Below are 18472 nucleotides of genomic sequence, written 5' to 3' on the forward strand. Positions count from 1 at the left end.
TCAGTTGTGGAAGAAGGCGTTGAGCTCCTCGTACATGGGGCCCCGCTCGTGCGGGAGGTGCATGTCGTAGGGGAAGATGTTCTCGGAGTGGACCCCCCCGCGCATCCCCGCCGAGCCGAAGACCAGGTTGTGGCCGGCGGGCCGGGAGCCGGGCAGCGCCGAGTAGTGCATAGAGTAGTGGTAGCTCTTCTCGTGGTCGGGGGAGGAAGAGTCCTGCTTGAGGGAGAAGTTGCCGTTGATGCAGAGCGGGGGGCTGAGCCCCCCGTCGTACTCCGAGCTGTTGTAGTCGGGGGAGGCGTTGCCGTAGAGGCTCTCGTAGGCGGAGGCGCAGTAGCTGTGTGTCCTCAGCCCGTGGGAGCCGGGCCCGGCGGCGGGCGGGCACTGCGCCGCGGCCAGCCGCGAGCAGGGGTAGGGGTAGGGGTGCACGGCGAAGGAGGCGTTGGGGCCGTGGAAGCGGCCGCCCTCCTGCCCCTGCTCCGTCAGGAAGTTGCGGGAGTTGAGCTGCAGGCAGCCGGCCACCAGGTTGGTGGTGGGCTGCGACAGCCCCTTGCACAGAGTCTGCACGTAGGAGACCAGGTCGGGCCGCTTGCCCGAGCGCAGGATCTCGGAGAGCGCCCAGATGTAGTTCTTGGCCAGGCGAAGGGTCTCGATTTTGGAGAGCTTCTGCGTCTTGGAGTAGCAGGGCACCACCTTCCGCAGGTTGTCCAGGGCCGCGTTCAGGTCGTGCATGCGGTTGCGCTCCCGCGCGTTCGCCTTCTGCCGCCGCAGCTTGGAGCGCTCAGCCGCGCCTTGGTCATCTTGCGCTTCTTCGGGCCGCGCTTCTTGGGCCGCTCGCCCTCCGCCTCCTCCAAGCCTTCCTCCTCCTCCTCCTCCTCCTCCTCGTCCCCGCCTAGCTCCCCTTCCTCCTTGCTCTCCCCCAGCGAACCCTCGGGCGGCTCCTCGGGGAGGGCGCAGCCCTTCCCGCCCGCTCCTCCTTCTCGCCGCGGCCATCCTCCTCCTCGCACTCCTCGGCCCAGCCGCCGAATTTCGGCACCTCGGGGACCAGGCTGGGCTCGCTGAACAGTCGCGTCAGCATGGTGGCTGCACGGGGGGCAAAGAGCCAGGCGTTACCGGCGGCCCCGCCGCGCCCCCCCCACACCCGCTCCCCGCCCCGGTCGCGGCGAAAACGAATGGGGCGCGGGGCCGCCCGCCGCCGCCGCCCGCCCCGGCCGCCCGCCCCGGGGGCACCGGGGCTCCCTCGGGGCGCGGCGGCGCCCCCCCCACGACGCCCGCCCCCCCCTCCCGGGGGGCTCTGCGCCGCCGCCGCCCGCTCCCCGGCCCTGGCTCTCGCCGCGGCCGCTGCCCCCTCGCCGCCCCCGGCCCGGCCGGTGCCGGCCCCCCCGCCCCGGTGCCCCGCGGGCCGGGCCCGGTGCCGCCGGCCCCTCTTTGACGCCTCCAACTTTTCCCCGCCGCGGGCGCGGAGCGGCCCCGGCCGCGGCTCCGCCACCGCCGTCCCGGGGCCGGAGCGCTGAGGCGCGGCCGCCGCCCCCCCCCCGCCCCCGGTCCCCGTACCCCCTCCGGCCCGGTCAGCCCCGCCTGGGGCCCCCGAGGCTCCCCCCCCGGCCGCCGGCGCGAGGCCCGTAAAATGCGGCGGCATCAAACGGCGGGGGGCGGCGGGGGGCGGCGGGGGCGGCGAGGGCGGCCGCGGCCGGGGTCCCCCCCGGGGCGGCCGCGGGGGCGGCGGGCGGGGGCGCCGCCGGGGCCGCCCCCGGGGGCCGGGGGGCGCGGAGGGGCCGGGGCCGGGGGGCGCCGCCCGGGGCGGGGGCGGAGGGCGCCGCGGGGGCGCGGAGGGGCGGCCCCGCCGGGTCGGGGCCCCCGGGGGCGGCGGCGCGGCGGCTCCGCGCCGGTTTCGTTGATGCCGCTCGGCCGCCGCCGCCCGCTCCGTCCCGCCGGGGCCGCGCCGCCCCGGGCACGGGGGCCCGGGGGGGACCATGGGCGCCGGAGCCCCGACGAGCCCCCCGGGGGCGGGGGGGGGGCGTGGGAGCCCCGGGGCGTGGGGAAAAAAAACCCCATCGGCGGGGCCGGCGGGGAGCGGGAGAACCGAGGGCCGGGGAAGAACGAAAGACGGGGGGGGAAAAAGGGCGAGACGTGGCGGAGAAACAAAATCAACATGGAAGTTGCCTTTTCTCCATTCAAGTTTCCTCCGCTGCCCTCCCAGCCCTCCACTTCTTACATAACTCACCTTCGCGCGGACCGGAGGAATTCTTATTTCATTGTTCCCAGCATCTTCTGGGACCGGGACGCGGCTCCTTGAGGTGCTCCAGCCTCCTGCAGTCCTCTATCCAAAAGGAGGCGAGAGTGGCATCTCTACCCAGCAAAGGGGGTACCAGCTCTGCTGCCAGTGCCATATGGTTGGCACGTCATGCGCGAGAGCTATCACATGAGAGCTAATGATTGACATGCGCTTGCATTCAGGGAGATTTGTCTCTCTGGGGAAGGAGGACTCGCCATCTGTCACTCTGTACTCAAAAAAAAAAAAAAAACCACAACCCCCAAAAAAAACCAACCTCTTCCAAATCTACAGCTCTGCCTACACGCCGCAAAATGGGACCTGGGCGAGATGCAGGCGATGGCGGGGCCGGGCTGAACAATGGAGCCAGCGGCAGGGCGGCGGGGGAGACCGGCCACCCCAGCCAGGCCGAGCGTGGCGGCGGCGGCCGGCGGGCAGCGGGGCGAGGGGGGAGACGCCGTGGGGACCCTCGCTGGGAGCTGGCATCTGCGGCTCGCCGCAAAATACCGCGGCGGCTCGCCCGGGTCCATCCCCACCCTCAGCCACCAGCCGAGCGGGGATGGCTGCGGCACTGAGGGCCTGGCGCGGACTGGGGGCCGCGGCCGGGCAGGGCCCGGGGGAGGTGGAGGCGCTGACGGCGCCCGGTTCGGCCGTACTGGCCCGGGCAAGGGGGCTGCAGGGGCAAGTGTGGGCAGGGCTGGTGGCTTCAGGGCCGTGGGTCCCCACATGTGGGTGGCACGTGGCCACTCTGGCTGCCCATCAATGCCACGGCCCCCACCGGCACTCCCTTGGCCACACAGCCGCACCAGCCTCTCCCTGCAGCCCCGCGGCACAGCCCGGCACGCACAGCCGCAGCCAGCCTTCGGCACGCTCCTACGTGTGCACACAAACACACACACACTCGCACGCACACACACCTGCACACTTGCACGCACATGCACACCCTCCCCGATGCACACGGGGTCCAAGCACCCCGCGGAGGCGGGTCCCACGGTGTCGGAGGCCTGGCCATGCCGTGGCGCAGCCGGCGAGGCCTTTGTCTGCCGGGCACCTCCTCACTGGCCGCGGCCCCGCACCCCAGCCCGGCAACACCCCGGCACCCCCTGGCCTCCAGGTCTGTCCCTGCCACGGTGCCTGTGGGGCCAGAAATCGGTGCTGCCATTTCCCTTGCGCCTGCAAACCAGCGGCGGGCAGCAGCGGGGCCGGGGAGCCCGTAACGGGCGCGTCATGTCCCTGGGAGCCGGATCCCATCACCCGGTGCCCCGCTCCTGGCTGCACCCGTCAGGGCCGAGCCTTGGGACGTCCCCGTGTCCTGGATCCCCTCTGTCCCCGCAAGCCCGGGGGGGCCGGGACCTGCCCGGCTCGAGGGGTGTGGGCAGGGGAAGAGGCAGCGGGTGCAGGGTGCCACACATGGGCACGTGCTGGCCATGCACCGCAGGCGGCACGGCCATGGCGTGGACACGGCAGGGACACGGTGGCAGTGGTGACCGGGGCTGTGCCCACACGTAGACAAAGGGCTGTCCGTGCCCGGCCACCGTGTCTGTGCCAGCGGCATCGGCGTCGCCCACTCCCCTGGTGCAGGTGCCGGGGCTGGCACGTGACAGAGGGGCCTCCTCCAGCATCCCCCCCGCACGCTGCCGAACCCGCCGACTGTCACTCACGGCTGCGGCCGAGCAGATGGCACCTGGGCTGGAGCCGGCCCGCGGGGAGGCAGGGCCCACCCCAGCCGTGCCAGTGCCGGCGCCTGTGCCGCGCTGGGGCACTGATTCCTGGGCAGCCTCCCGGCACATCGCAGGCCTTCCCCGCAGCACCATTTAGGTCCCTCTGTTGTTGCCATCTTCATTTTGCAGGCGAATGCCGGGCGGGCATCACCGTGCCGCGGGAGCCACCCTTGCCTGGTGCCCGTGGCATGCCGGAGCCGCCTGCTCCTGCCAGCTCTGGGTAAGTCCCCCCACTCCACGGCCCTCGGTACCCAGGCCAAGGGACCCCCAGCCCTCGGCGGGCAGCACGGCCCCTCTCCAGGCCGGCTGTACCCCCGGCATCGGGGCGGCGAAGCCGGCGGCGCCCCAATTCCCGGCACCGGGCTCTCAGCCCATGGGGGACCCGTGGGGACACCGGGGCTGCTCGAGGCCGAGGAGATGCCACGGTGTGAGCGGCCGGGCTGGCCCGTGATGGGGACAGGGCCGGCGTCGGGGGAAGCCGCGAGCCCCTGGCCCGGTGCATCCGTTACAGCCTAATTAGCAGCCGGCGAGCGGCAAGGGTGGGCGCCGGCGTGAGGCTCATCAGCATGCGCAGCGCTTGGAGGGAGAAGAAAGTGGAGACATGAAACGGGGAGAGGAGATGAAAGGGGAACAGGGAGATGAAAACCCAAACCGCTGCATTGTGCCGGGGCCGGGGCGGTGCCGAGGGTCCTTGGCCGGCCTGTGCCGGGACACGGCCTGCGGTGCGGGCAGGAGGGATACCGGTGCCGTCCCCGCGCCGTCCCCATGCTGTCCCTTCCACCGCGACGGTGATGGCGCAGGGCAGAGCGGGGCGGGGGCCCCGTCCGGGTCCCTGTGGGTGCCTTTGGGCCCGGGGGGGGCATGCGGGGTGGTGCGTGGGGCTCCCGGCACCACGGCTGTACAAGCAGGATCCGGCCCCTGGGGAAATGGGGCTGCCCGGGGTGAGGTCGGGGTGGGCCCGGGGCCGGGCACTGCCGGTTGGGCGCCGGCGCTTTGGGTGCCGGGGCTGGCTGGGGGGGGTTTCCTGCCCCGGGAGGTCGGGGCCGGGGGAACTGGGCCCAGGGACCCCAGGGCTCCCGTGCCTGTCCTGCTGCCGGTCCTCGCGTGCGGGGACCGGCTTTCCCGGCACTGCCGCCTGCGGTCCCTGGCCGCCCCAGCCGGGTCGCCTGGGGCCTCGCCGCCCGGCGGGCACAGCGGGGCGTTTGGCTGGGGCACGAAGCTCCTTCCTCCTCCGAAATCCATCCGCCATGTCCCTTCCCCTCCCTCCGCAGGAAGGCGACGGATGGGGATGGGGACCCTGCCTGGAGCGGCGGCTGCTCCATCCGGGAGGTGGGTGCCGGAGGTGGGCGCCGAGGGACTCGTGGCATCCGGAGGGACACAGCAGGGATAAGTAAGCGGGTCGGCACCGGCAGAGCCGTGGTGGGAGCTGGGCGCTGGGTGGTGCCGGGACACGGCTGGGAGCCAGCTGGGCCCAGGGTGGCTCCCGGGGGCCCTGCGTGGGGCGAGTTTGCCGGGGCTCAGCCGGCTGCCGCATCCTCAGCGTGGGGCCGGTGCGCCGCACGCCGCCGGCTGCCTCGGCGAGGTCGTGACGTCCCTCCCCAGAGTGGGCCGGGGGGCACCCGACCTGGCCCCCCTCGCCAGCGGGGTCCCCGTCTCCCCTCGGCGGGGCTGAGCCCACCGGGGCCCGGGCGGAGGAGCCGGCTCCGGCGTCTCCCCGCGAGCGGTGGCGGGGGGAGGCGGGGGCCGAGCTGCCAGATGGAGCCGGCTCGGGGCTGCAATATTTCTGGGAGGTGAAGGCTGGGGAGAGATGGATGCGGTAACGCGCGGCGGAGCCACCGCCGGGGAATGTCAGCCGAGGGGAGGAGAGCGGCGGGAGCCGGAGCGCAGCCCGTCCCCGTCCCCGTCCCCGCTGCGGGCGGGGCCCCCGGAGCAGCTCTCCCTCGTGGGACCCGTCCCTGGGCGGAAGATCCAGCCGCCGGGTGAGCAGGGCCTGGTCTGCGGGCGGGGGTCTCTGGGGGACGGGGGGGTGGGTCCCCTGCCTGTCCCCGTGCCCCTAAAGCAATGGGGACTGCGGGGTCCTGGGCGGGTTGGGGAAGCTGATGGTGGAGGGAAACTGAGGCAGGGTGGGGGGAAAGGGGCGGTCCTGACGCAGCCGGGATCGGGGGGGCTTTCAGCGACCCCTCCTCTCCTTCGCTAGGGAGGACGGGGAGCTCCTGTGCCGGCCCCGAGGCTGGGGTGCCGGTGCCAAGCGAAGCCCCCGCTGCGGCTGCTCCACCCACCCTGGCCGAATCCTGCCCCTGGGGCAGCCGGACCCCTCCGCCCGTCCCCTCCCCGCTGCCCCTCGCGGGCCGGGGGCTCGTCATGCGGTTTTTAAGACACACGCTATTAATTAGGCAAACGACACCGTGGGAATTGTCCGGTGGAAAACTGCCAAAGCGGCGGCTGCGTGTGGGGCTGGGGACAGAGGGTCCCGGAGCGGGAGGACGGGTGGCCCCAGGGGACTTGTGTCCCCCCCGTGCCCCCTTCGTCACCTGGCAGTCGCCGGGCTCCCCTGTCCGGGGCCGGATGCTCTCTGGGGAAGGGGGGGACTGGGACAGGGGCACCCCAGCTCGAGACCCAGGGTCAGAGGGGGCTGCCATTGTGCCACCAGCAGAGTTGGCTGCTGGTGAGGTAATAAGGCCACCCTGTTGAGGTCACAGTGGGCTATGACATCACAACAACTGGACTGTGATGTCACAAGAGCTCAGCAGTGGACAGGAGACCCACTGCGGCTGCAGCGTGGACCCCATCGCTGCCCCGGCCGGGTCTGGGGGGGCACAGGGGGCCGGCAGGCAGCCCGGCGGTGCCACCGGCACGGTGGGCACGGTGCGGCGCGGCTGAAGGAGAGCTGCTGGCACCGGCCCCCGGCCCCCCCGCGGCAGATGGCGTCCGCTTGGGCCCGTTTCAGGGAGCCGACGGGGCGGGATGGCGGGGGACGCGGCATGTGGGGGTGGCGGGGGCTGCCCGCAGCCACGGCCCCGCCGTCACCCCCCACCCCGCTCGCCTGCGCCCCCTCTGCACTGACTTCCCCAAACCGGGGGGGCGAGGCGGCAGGTGGCCCTCCCAGAAATGCACCGAGCGGTGTCAGGCCTCAGCAGGGCAGGTGGTACAGGGGCCACGGGCGAGGGGGGACCAGGGTGGCACCAGGGACAAAGGCGAGGGACCGGATTGGGAGCTGTGGGGTTGGGGGTGCCAGACCCCCATCCTGGGGGCGGCCTGCGGCCCCCAGCCCTCGGGGGCTGATCCAGCCCGGTGCTGCCATCGGGGGGCTCGGCTGTGCCTGCTGCCCCCGGCGTCGGGCCCTCGGGGGCCCTCACCCCCATCCCGGGGCGCCCTGGGGCCTCCCATCCCTGGGGACATCGGGGACCCCCCTCCTGCACCCCGGGTGTCTCTGGGGACCCCCAGCCAGCGGGGCCCCCATCCCAACACCCCGAGCCATCTGGGGGGGGGCGGCTGGCAGGGAGTGGATTTGGGGGGGGGTGTCTCCATGGTGACAGGGCGCCGATGACGACAGTCGCCATGGCGAGGCTGCGTGGCCCGGCCCGTTGCCATGGCGACGCGCCTGGCACGACGAGTCGCCATGGAGATGGCCGAGGGATGGAGCGGTCCCCATGGCGGGGGCCCAGACCCAGGCCGGGGCTGGGGTCCCTGGGGCCGAGGACCCCCCAGCTCCCTGCACGTGGGGCCTCGCGCCCTCCCGGCGCGGCGCGGCGTGGGGCTGGTGCCGCCGCGTGCCGCTGCGTGCCCGCCGCCGCCGCCCGGGTTCATTTGCACGAGGCTTTTCCACTCCAGTTCACACTACCATCTGACAAGCCCAACTTCTCATTTTCAGAGTAATCACTCCACTGCACTAATTGCACATGCAAATATGCAAATTCGTATTAATTAATTACTATACTAATTAGTTCTGTGGTATTTGCGAGTAATAAATCATTCGGAGGGAGCGGGAAGCTGGAGACCTGGCCCATTTACACTTCGCATAAAATTTTAATAGGCGCTCCGGCTGATCCGGGACAGCCGCGCCACGCCGCGCTTAAAGGCGCAGAGCTGGCGTGCCACGGCCTGGCCACGCTGGCCGGCTCGGGGGGCACCGGCTCCCCTGGCCCCGGAGGGTGGGAGGGGGAGAGGGGACGGAGAATAGGGAGGGAAAAGGGAAAATGAAGAAAAAGGTGATGGGGAGGAGGGATGCGGGCGGTTTCGGGGGGTGCGGGGCTGGTCCCCAGGGCTGGCGCGGTGGCTCCGTGCCCGGCGGCTGCGGTGGCCCCCGCCGTCTCCTCCTGGGGAAACTGAGGCACGGAGCGGGGCCGCCCGGGGAGCGGGTGCAGGGTGCTCCCCACCGCAGCACCCCGTGCCCGGGGGCTCTCCCTTCGCCCGGGGGATGCCCAGCCCCTCCTGGCACGGGGAGGCCCCGAGGACGCGGGTACCCAAGGAGGGGGGGTCACCCCGCTCCGCAGCCGCTCTTGCTCCCACCCGCTGCCGCGGCCACGCCGGCACCGCGACCACGCCGGCACCGCGCAGCCGCTCCCCGCCGCCACCTTTGGGGATTTTGCAAGCCTTTAATTGTCGTAAGCACAGATTAATTAAGCAGCGATAAACACAAACCCATGCATTATTGATGAATAAGGGTGAGTTCAGGTTGGTGCAAACGTTGTAATTAAATATAAACCTCAAGCTGCCCATTGTTAACGGACAAATTACATTACTATTGCGACACGTGTCGGGGCGCGCGCGGCCGGGAAGGGGCTCGTGCCCGGGCACCGCAACCCTGCTGCGCCCTCCGGCCCCGCAGAGAGGGAGAGGGGAGGGGGGCTGGGAGGGGGGCTTGGGGGGCAGGCTCATCGCGGACGTCCCCGGTTTCGCCGCAGCGCCGGGGCCAGGCCCTTCTCCGGCCGCATCCGTCCTGGATCCGCGTGCGCCGAGGATGCTCCACGCCGGGCACGGCACAGGCCAAGGGACGTGCGCACGCACACGCGTGCACAAGCACACACACGCCCCTGTGCACACACGCACTTCCCTGGCACGCGCACACGTAAACACGCACACGCTGCTGTGCACACACGTGTGTGCACACACACGCACAGGTGTGCACACGCACACGCAGCCGCTCCTGTGCGCACACGTGCACAGCCCTGGCACACGCATGCACGCACACCCGGGCACCCCTCGCCCCCAGCCCCGCTTCCCACCGCACCGGCACCCACCAAAACGACCCACCCTGAGGCAGGGCAGCCCCTACCCACAGGGACCCGTGTCCCCATGTCCCCGTCTCCCCCCACACAAGCAGACCCCCCACCCGGGCACCTTCCCCGCCCAGGCCACGCTCGCCCGTATGTCCCTCCTTTATGGATTTGCAGCTGCCAGTCCCTTTGCCGGGACCCCCGCGCCGGGCGCCATGGCCGTGCCAGCCTCCCCGCGAGCGCCTGGCTCTCCCCGGCCCTCTGGCAGCCACATCCCCGGGGGACCCCGGGGACACCCTCACTGGGACAAGTGACGATGACGCCAGGGGCCGTGGGGCGAGCCCGGCTGGCTGCGCGTCCCCAGCTTCCCGCGCGCCCCTCGCCCGGGCGGAGGGTGGGGGTTGGCAGCTGGTAGCTATTTATTAACCAGTCATGGTTAAATTGGTTTATAAATTAACAGATGTTTTAACTTTATTCTTTCTTCTGGGAATGGAGGCAGCAAACTGGTCTGTGCTGGCGGCTGGGCACCGGCCGGGCCCCCTCCCTGGCAGGGTCTCAGGGATGGGGGGAGCGGGGCTGGCAGCCCCCCCGCAACCCCCCTGGAAGGGCACCGCGGGGCCACCGGGATGGGCTGTCGGGTCCCCTGGGGTCACGCTTCCCCGGGAAGGGGGCGGCTGGGGCCTGGGGCTGTGGAGAGCTCATGCTACAGGTGGGGAAACTGAGGCAGGGCCAGCACTGATGTCCCCCAGGCAGAGGAGATCCTCGGGCTGCCTCTCCTCTCTGGGTCTCACCGCTGCATCCCCTCCCTCCTCGGGACCTCCGGGCTTGCACTCCCTCACCCCCCGCCAAGGTTTTAACCGTTCAGAGCCTCCCCGGGGCACGCAGACCCCGGCACCGGGCTCCGTGTGCACAGACCCCCCGGAGCTGCTGCATCCCCCTGCCCGGCTGGGGTGCCCACCACGGGGGGTGTTGTTCCAGGACCCCCCAGTGCCCCCAGCCCCCGTGGCAGCCCCTGGTCCCCCCTCGGCCGGCAGCACCCCGGGGTGCGGGCGTGAGGCTTGGCGTGGGCTGGCAGCTGGCAGCTGCCAACCGGGAGGACTCCAGCCGCGGCTCTGCTCCGGCCGCCCCGTGCCAAAGCCCTTGAGCCCGTGCCCAGGCCTGCGCTTGCCGCGCGGCTGTGCCAACACCAGGGTGGCCATGCCAGCCCGGCCATGCCAGCGTCGGGCACCGCCATGCCAGCCGGGGATGACATCTGCCGGCAGCGTGCCGCAGCGCCGATGGGCACGGCCGGGCCGGCGAGGGCATCAGGGCCAGGCCCAGGCCAGGGGGATGGGAGGACACAGCTCCCTCCCCACCCTGCTGGGGTGGAGGGATGGGACCCCTCCTCACCCTGCCGGGGACAGCGGCCCCCCCATCCTGCCAGGAGCGTGGGGACAAAGCCCTCCGTCCCGCCAGGGATACGGGGACGTGTCCCCTCCTCGCACCGGGGTTGGACCCCCCGCGTCTTTCCCAGGGTAGGGGGCTGTAGCCCCCCCGCCCCTCATGCTGGGCTCGGAGCCTCCGTCGTGCTGAGGACGTGGGGGTGCAGCCCCCCGTGTCGTGGCAGGGTTATGGGGTTGCCCCTCCGGCCCTGCCAGTGCGGCTCAGTGCCTTGTTTCCCCAGCGCACAGCGGGGGTGCCAGCCCCCCCAGTGCTGCCCAGACGCTCTGGGCAGCGATGTGGGCAGTCGGGTGCCACCGTGGGGGTGGCCAGGTCCCCAAGGCTCCTCATGCAGACCCCCAGGTCCCCCTTTCCCTCTGCAGCACCCCAGGCTTGTCGCTGGACGGGGTCCCAGCAGGGAAGGGGTTAAGCCCCCCCCCGACCGCCGCCCCCTCCTGCTCCCACGCGTGCTCCCACGCGTGTTCCTACTCCCGGCACCTCCTCTGCGCCCGGGGGAGCACCGGCCCCCACCCGGCCGCCCCCGCTGCAGCTCGGGGCGAGGGGGGCGCTGGGCCCGGGGGGCTGCACCCACGGTGGGTCCTGGGGTGCCGGGGGGTCTCGGCGTGCACAGCCCGGGGGGGCTGGGGGGACCCCGGGAGCGGCCCCCTAAGCACTGCCCCCCCGCAGGGCCGGGCGGGGGACCCAGGCGTGCGGAGGGGGACACCCACGGTGGGGGCACTGGGGGGCCCCGGCACCCACTGCCCCCCGAGCCACGCCCACTCTGTGTCCCCGCCCCCTCCACCGCCCAGGCCCCGCCCCCGAGACTCACCTTTTGGACCGGGAAATCGGCGTCCCGGTGTTCCCTTGTCCCCACGGTGCTCCGTCCCCAGGCTGCTCCATCCCCCCGGCTCCCCGTCCCCGTGGCACCCCAGCCCCGTGGCACCCCGTCCCCACGCTGCCCTCTCCCTGGTACGCCCCATCACCGCGACGCTCCGACCCCAGCGTACTCCGTCCCCGCGCTGCGCCATCCCCACGGCGCCCCGTCCCCACGGCGCCCCATCCCCACGGCACCCCATCCCCACGGCGCCCCGTCCCCACGGCGCCCCATCCCCACGGCACCCCATCCCCACGGCGCCCCGTCCCCACGGCGCCCCATCCCCACGGCGCCCCATGCCCACGGCGCCCCGTCCCCACGGCGCCCCGTCCCCGCAGCCCCGTCCCCCCGTGCTGCCCCATCCACCCTGACGCCCCAGCCCCACAGCACCCTGCCCCTCCGACGCTGCGGCCTCGCCGTGCCCAGACCCACGGCCCCGCCGCTGCTCCGCCGGCGGGCGAAGGCCCCCGCTCCTCGCCGGGGCCCGCTGGCGAGCGCCGCTTCCCCGAACCTGCTGCTATTTTTACTCTCTCTGCAGGAGGATTCGCTGCTGCGCGGAGCTGCAGCCCCCGCTGCGTGGCACGGGGATGGGCACGGCACGGCACAGGCACCGGTGGCTCTGGCCCCGCATGCCGCGGAGCAGCCTGGGTGCCCACGGTGGGGCTGACCCGGCGAGGAGCGGGGCCATGCGTGGCACACGTGTGCCTGGAGCCGCGTGGCACGGAGCGGACTCAGGCACGACATCCCCTCCCCAGCACGGTGCCGGGCACCGTGTGCTGGGCTCAGTGCGGTACCCCCCTGTGCCGTGCTGCGGGTGCCGCCCGCGGGCGCAGGCTGTGTGGGTGCGGGCGTGGGTGGCGCGTGCCAATCCCGGGGGGCTGCGGGTGCTGCCGCTGCCGCAGCGTGAGGAGGGGGCCCGGCCACCCCCTCACACGGCGCCTTCGCGGGCGGGAGGAGCGGGAATGGCAGCGGGAAGGAACCCGGGAACCTGTTGCCATAACGACTTGGGTCCCACGCCAGGATGGGGACGGGGACGATGCTCAGAGCCCAGCACGGGGACCCTGGCACGGGGCCAGCCTGGGCATGGGGTGACCGAGGGACCCCTCACCCTATCCTCCTGGCTCGGCCCCACCGTCCCCTCCATGGGGACAGGGCCGCTGCTGGCGCCCATCCCTGGGCTGTCCCCACCCGGGGTGGGCACTGCCGCGTGGGGCTGCGCTGTGCCGCAGGGCCAAGCTTAGCTGCCCAGAGCCCGGCTTTGCCATGCTTTGCCGCACAGAGCCGAGCTTTGCCACGCAGAGCTGGGCTTTGCCACACTTTGCCGTGCAGAGCCGGGCTTTGCTGTGCTTTGCCGCGTGGGGCCGGGCGGGCGGGAGGCTGGTCCATGGCACGGTGCCACTCGGGTAAATATTTTGCTGGAGCGGCGGCTGCTGGCCCGCGGCCACCCGCAGCCGTTGGAGCACCGGGAGATCCGGGGGCCGGAGCCAGCTCCCGGCTCCCCCTTCCTCATTCCTCCTCAGTGGCGGCTTCCTCAGCGCCAACACCACCAACACGACCCCGGCCCCCGGCCAGGATGTCCCGTGAGGGGATGGGTGCCACCGCTGCGGCTGCCGGTGACCCCACCATCCTCCCGCACAGGGACCCCAGCTGTGCCCCCCGGCAGGGCCGGGAGAGGTGCCCTCCATGCCCCGGTCCCTCCTGGCAGGGCCGTGGCAGAGCCCGGCACATGCAGCGCCGAGCACCGGTGCCAAGCGGTGCCCGCGCAGGAGCGTGTGTCTGGGGGGCCGAGCCCCCGCTTCCCCGAGGGAATCTTTGGGTTTGGTGGAATTTTCCACCGGGAAAACCACCGAGAGCCGGGGCAGCGGCCTCCGGCACACCCCCGTCCCCGGGGCTGCGGGGGAGCCCCGGCACACAGGCGATGGGACGTTTTGGGGGTCCCGTGTCCCCGCGGGTGTCCCCTGATAACAATCCCCGGAGAATCCCACCCCTGCAGGAGCAGTGTCCCTGTCCCCTGGGGTGGGAGTGGAGCGTCCGTGGGGTACGGAGCATCCAGGGTGATTTTCCTGCTGCCCCTCTGAGGGTGAGAGTGCCCCTGCCCCTGCCCGCCCCTGCCCGCCCCTGCCTGCCCCTGCCTGCCCAGCCCGTGGCTCTGCGGGGAAACTGAGGCACACGGGATGGGGACTCACGTGGAGGCACCCGATCCCGTCCCCATCCCATCCCACTCGGTCACCGTGATCGGGGCCACCCCCCCCGGCAGGAAAAGGGTTAAGGGCCCCCCACAGCTTGGCTGAACCCCCTCGGGGGCTCCCCGAGGGCTCATTACCGGGGCCTCAGCCCCCCTGCCCGGGGGGATGAATAATTCAGTGCTTGGTAGGAGACGTGTCCTCCCTCCCTCTCCTTCCTCCTCCTCCTCCTCCTCCTCACCGGCTCTGCCTTCCCCACCTCCCGCCGCTCTCAGTCCTTGCCGTACCGAGCCCCGGGTGCTACCGAACTCTGCTCGGCACCGGTGGCAGAGACCCCCCCCCACCCAGCGGCGACGGTGACGCGCGGTCGAGGCCATGGACCCCAAAGACCGCAAGAAGATCCAGTTCTCGGTGCCGGCACCCCCCAGCCAGCTGGACCCCCGCGCCGTCGAGATGGTGAGGGTGGACGTCAGGGTACGGGGTCACGCTGGGGGTCCCTCGTCGCCCCGAGGTCACCGGCAGCGCCGGCTGGCGCTGCCGGTGACCTCGGGGCGACGAGGGACCCCCGACGTGACCGGGAGTGATGGGGGGGGACAGGAGAGCCCCAAGGTGCCGGTGTGAGCTGGGTCCCAGGGAAGGGATAGGGACAAATGGGACGGGATGGGGACGGAGTGGGACAGGAGGGATGGGATGGGCCTGGGGGGACGGGACAAGGGGGATCGGAGGGGACGGGATGGGGGAAAGAGGGGACGGGATGGGGACTGAGGGGACGGGATGGGTGGGAGAGGACCGGGAGAGCAGGACAAGGGGCATCGGAGGGGACAGGGCATGGGACGGGAGGGACAGAGGGGACAGGACTGGATGGGGGGACAGGATGGGACAAGGGGGAGACAGGGACAGGACGAGAGAGCTCTAAGGTCCCCGTGTGAGCCCCCTGCGCAGAGGAGACCTGAGCAGGGACAGGGACGGGACGGGAGGGGTGGGATGGGGCGGAGGGGATGGGGTGAGGACAGGGATGAGGCAGAGGGGACGGGACAGCCACCCCCAGCTGGTTGTGCCCGGCCCGAGGGGACATCCCCAGCACAGACCGGACCCAGAGCCCCCACGGAGGGGCTGGGCAGGAGCCGAGGCTCTCGTGGGGCCGGGAGGGACCGGGGACGTCATGGGGACCCCGGGACAGGGCTGTGGCCCCTCTGTGGGGCACTGCACCTTTCCATGGAACTGGCTCAGCGGAGACCCCCACCTCGGGGACCCCCACCTTCGGGACCCCTGCCCCAGCCGGGGCTGGGTGTCCCCATCCCCTGCTCCCCACTGGCGTCCCCGGGCTGGGTGCTCCCTCCTGTGCCGGGTGGGCGTGCAGCCCCGCACGCTCCCTGCCTGCACCCGCACTCACAGGCACGCACACGCTTACACGCGTGCAGGCATGTGCATGGGACTTCGGTCCTGGGGCGCAGGGCAGGGGACAGGGGACCCCGGGTGTCCCCGGCCAGTGACACCCCGCTGTGCCCCAGATCCGCCGGCGGAGGCCCACGCCGGCCATGCTCTTCCAGCTCTCCGAGCATTCCTCCCCAGGTGAGCCAGGCAGGGACCGGCACCGGCCGGGGATGGGACACGGGGCAGGGATGGACATGGTGGCAGGGGACGTCTGGTCCAGGGACAGGAGGTGGTGGCAGGGATGGGACATCGCGTCACTGATAGGATGGGCTGGCAGGGATGGGACGTCATGGCGGGGATGGGACATCGTGGCGGGGATGGGATGTGGTGTCACCTGTGGTATGGGATGGCCGGGATGGGACGTGGTGGCAGGGAGGGGATGGGCCGTCACATAAGGGATGGGGTGGCAGGACGGGACGCGGTGGCAGGTCCCTGGTGGGCAGGGTAACCCCCTGGAGCGGGGGTCTGGGGGTGGGCAGGGACCTGCCCGGCTCCGTTGGGTGCCGGCAGCCCTGTCCTGCTCACTCCTCTCTCCCTGGTGCTGCCGACCCAGAGGACGAGTCCCTGCCCTACCAGGTGAGTGGGTGCCGGGACCCCCGGGGCAGCCCCGCTCCCCCGTCCCACAGCTCCCCGGGCACCGGGGGGTTATCGGGGCCCAGCCCAGGCATCCGCCGCCCCGTCCCTGCCTGGCTCCAGCGCTTATCGGTTCCCTGCCCGGCACGGGTACATGGCGCCGGCACTGCGGGCACGGGGACGGGGACGCGGTGCCAAGCCAGGCTGTGGGGTTTGGCCGTGGTGCAAGCCGCCTCGTGATCATCATGGGGACACCACCCCAGGGTCCCCAACACCGGCTCCCCGTGGTGGGGTCCTCGGCAGAGGAGGGGTCAGCCTTGGGTCCCCATTCTGGGAATTCTGGGACCCCCATTGCAGCAGCCTCATCCTGGGGTCCCCATGGCGAGACCCCTGGTCACAGCACCCAGCTCCCCAAGGGCTGCCTGGCTCCCCTGGGGCTGCGGTGGCCCCCGGCATGGGGGGACGCCGGGACCCCATCCCTGGCACCACTCCTGCCTGCAGCGCGCCTCCGGCGAGGGCTGCCTGCTTAAACCAAAGAGGACCAACCCGTGTGCCTACACACCACCCTCACTCAAAGGTACCGGCACCCTCTGAATGGGGAAACTGAGGCACAGAGGCTGTTTGGGGTGGGCTGGGGGCACCCGGGCACGCTGGCTCCCCACGCCTCTCCTGGTGCCGTGTGGCTCCACGGGGAAACCCCAGTGCTCCCAGTGCTCCCAGTGCCCGGAGCGGGGTCCTGACGCCGGCATCTCCCCAGCGGTGCAGCGCATCGTGCAGTCCCACCTGGAGAGTGGCCTGGCCGGGGGCGACAGCTCCGACGGGGAGGCCGATGATGGGGAGCACGAGCTGGCCCACGCCTGCGACCCCGACAGCGTCCTGGAGCCTGGTGAGGGGGTCAGGGCTGCCAGAACCCGGGGGACATGGGGACAGGATTGCTGGAGCCTGGGGGACATGGGAAGATGGGGACACGGGGCTGCTGGAGCCCAGGGGACACGGGGACAGGGATGCCAGAGCCTGGGGGATGCGGGGACATGGGGACGGGGCTGCTGGAGCCCAGGGGATGTGGGGACAGGATTGCTGGAGCCTGGGGATGCTGGGAGATGGGGACAGGGCGGCTGGAGCCCAGGGGTGCAGACGGGTGCCCTGTAGCCCTCGGGGACAGGGTGGGTGCCCTGGGGGACACAGGCTGGCTGCTGCCAGTGCCGCCTGGACCTGCCGCCCGCTCGCCCCGGGCTGAGCGGAGCCTGCGGGGCCACCACATCCCCCCGCCGGGCAGCATCTCCGTCCCCCGCCGGGGCCGCGCTGACGCCAGCCAGACCCCCGGCCGCTGGGCTGACGCAGTGGTTGCCGGCTCCGGCGGTGCCGCGGCGCCGCGCGTGCCTTCCTCTGCCCCCGGCTCATCGCCGCCCGCCCGAGAAGCCCCGGGGAGCCAGGCCAGAGCCGAGCGGAGCTTCTTCCCCGCCGGCCCCAAGGCGCACAAGCGGAAAGGTAACAGGACGGGGACGGCGAAGGGACGGGGACGGTGAGGGGATGGCGGGTGGACGGGGCTGCCCACCCGCCCACTGCGGCCCCCTCACCCGGGGGTGCTGGGTGGGTGCTGGGACTCGGGGACCCGTCCCCCCGGCGCTGCAGCGGGGTCACCCCGGAGCCAGGGGTCCCCGGGGCCACCGGCCTTGTTACCCGCAGGTGGGCAGAAGGTGTCCTTCGCCGGCGGCATAGAGGAGCGCGGGGAGGACCTGAAGTCACTGACGGTGTCGGAGATCCCCGAGGACCCCGAGGGAGCGGAGGGTGACGAGGAGGAGTCGGGACGGGAGCAGGAGGATGGCGGCACCGGGGGTACGTGGGGTGTCACCCCCCTATCCCTGGTGGCTCCGGTGCCAGTGGGCCCCACACCTGACCCACCGCCCTTCTGCCCCCAGAGCGGCGACACGTCGGCTTCGCCGAGGTGCCCTCGCGCCCCATCGGCACCGAGCGCCACTCGCCCACCTTCCCACTGGGCACCAGTTAGCTGGCACTGGCCACCGGCCGCCCCGGCTGCAGCAGCTTCGCCAGCGTCCCCGCTCCGTCCCGGCTGCGCCTCTCGCCTGCTGCCAGCCCTGCCTGCGCTTCGTGTGCCGTGCCGTGCCGTGCCGTGCCGTGCCAGGCCAGGCCAGGCCAGGCCAGGCCCCCCACATGGCTATGGCTGCCCCCGCCCCGCTTCGGTGCCGGGGGTCCCGGCCCCAGGGAGCCCCACGAGAGGGGCCAGCGAGGCCTCGCGCCCCTCCAGCTGCCGGGGCCGGGACCCCCGGGTGCTGCGGGGTCTGGGGGCCCCCGGCTCCTGCCCCCCTCCCCCATCGAGCAGAGCCCCCCGCCCGCAATAAACGGCTGTACAGAGAGATTGGAGCCTGCTCTCGGGGGGCTGCGGCCATGGGGGGCGGCGGAGACCCTGACCCGCGTCTGGGGGGGCGACAGCGTGGGGTGCGGGGCAGGGGATGGGGGAGGATCTGTGGGGCGAGAACAGGGAGCTATGGGCAGGGCTATGGGGTCAGACCCGGTGCCACCGTGAACCCCAGCCCCACCATGGGGAATGGTCTCTCCCTCACCCCACTGACCCCCGCGGTAGAGAACTGTCCCTGCCAGCCCCACTGACCGCCCCCCGGTGGGGAATGGTCTCTCCTCCCCCCCCCCAGCTGCCTGCGGTGGTCGGCGCCGGCGCAGCCTCGCTCTGGCGTTTCTCTTCCGGGGTCAAAGGTAGCGGCGGCGCCGCGCGCGGGGCCGGAAGCGGCTCGCGCCGGGGTCTGCTT

General features: G+C 72.4%; 2 protein-coding genes across 2 annotated transcripts; one reads left to right on the plus strand and one right to left on the minus strand.

Annotated features, from left to right (window-relative positions):
* NEUROD2 (neuronal differentiation 2) lies at window positions 1-1075 on the minus strand (the record flags this gene model as incomplete). Its single annotated transcript, XM_082010759.1, is given in 3 exon segments — window positions 1-782; window positions 785-946; window positions 949-1075. Coding segments are annotated over 3 exon segments (1071 nt in total).
* A 12982-nt stretch (window positions 1076-14057) lies between these two features.
* On the plus strand, window positions 14058-18179 carry PPP1R1B (protein phosphatase 1 regulatory inhibitor subunit 1B; the record flags this gene model as incomplete). The annotated part of the gene is made up of 8 exons (XM_082010662.1): window positions 14058-14138; window positions 15194-15254; window positions 15670-15692; window positions 16191-16266; window positions 16447-16575; window positions 17109-17177; window positions 17376-17525; window positions 17609-18179. 8 exons carry the CDS (start codon window positions 14058-14060, stop codon window positions 17695-17697), a joined length of 678 nt encoding a protein of 225 aa, XP_081866788.1. The 3' UTR covers window positions 17698-18179.
* Window positions 18180-18472: the final 293 nt, after the last annotated feature.

Source organism: Phaethon aethereus (genome assembly GCF_964289735.1).
Source record: "Phaethon aethereus genome assembly, chromosome: 25".
NCBI lineage: Eukaryota > Metazoa > Chordata > Aves > Phaethontiformes > Phaethontidae > Phaethon > Phaethon aethereus.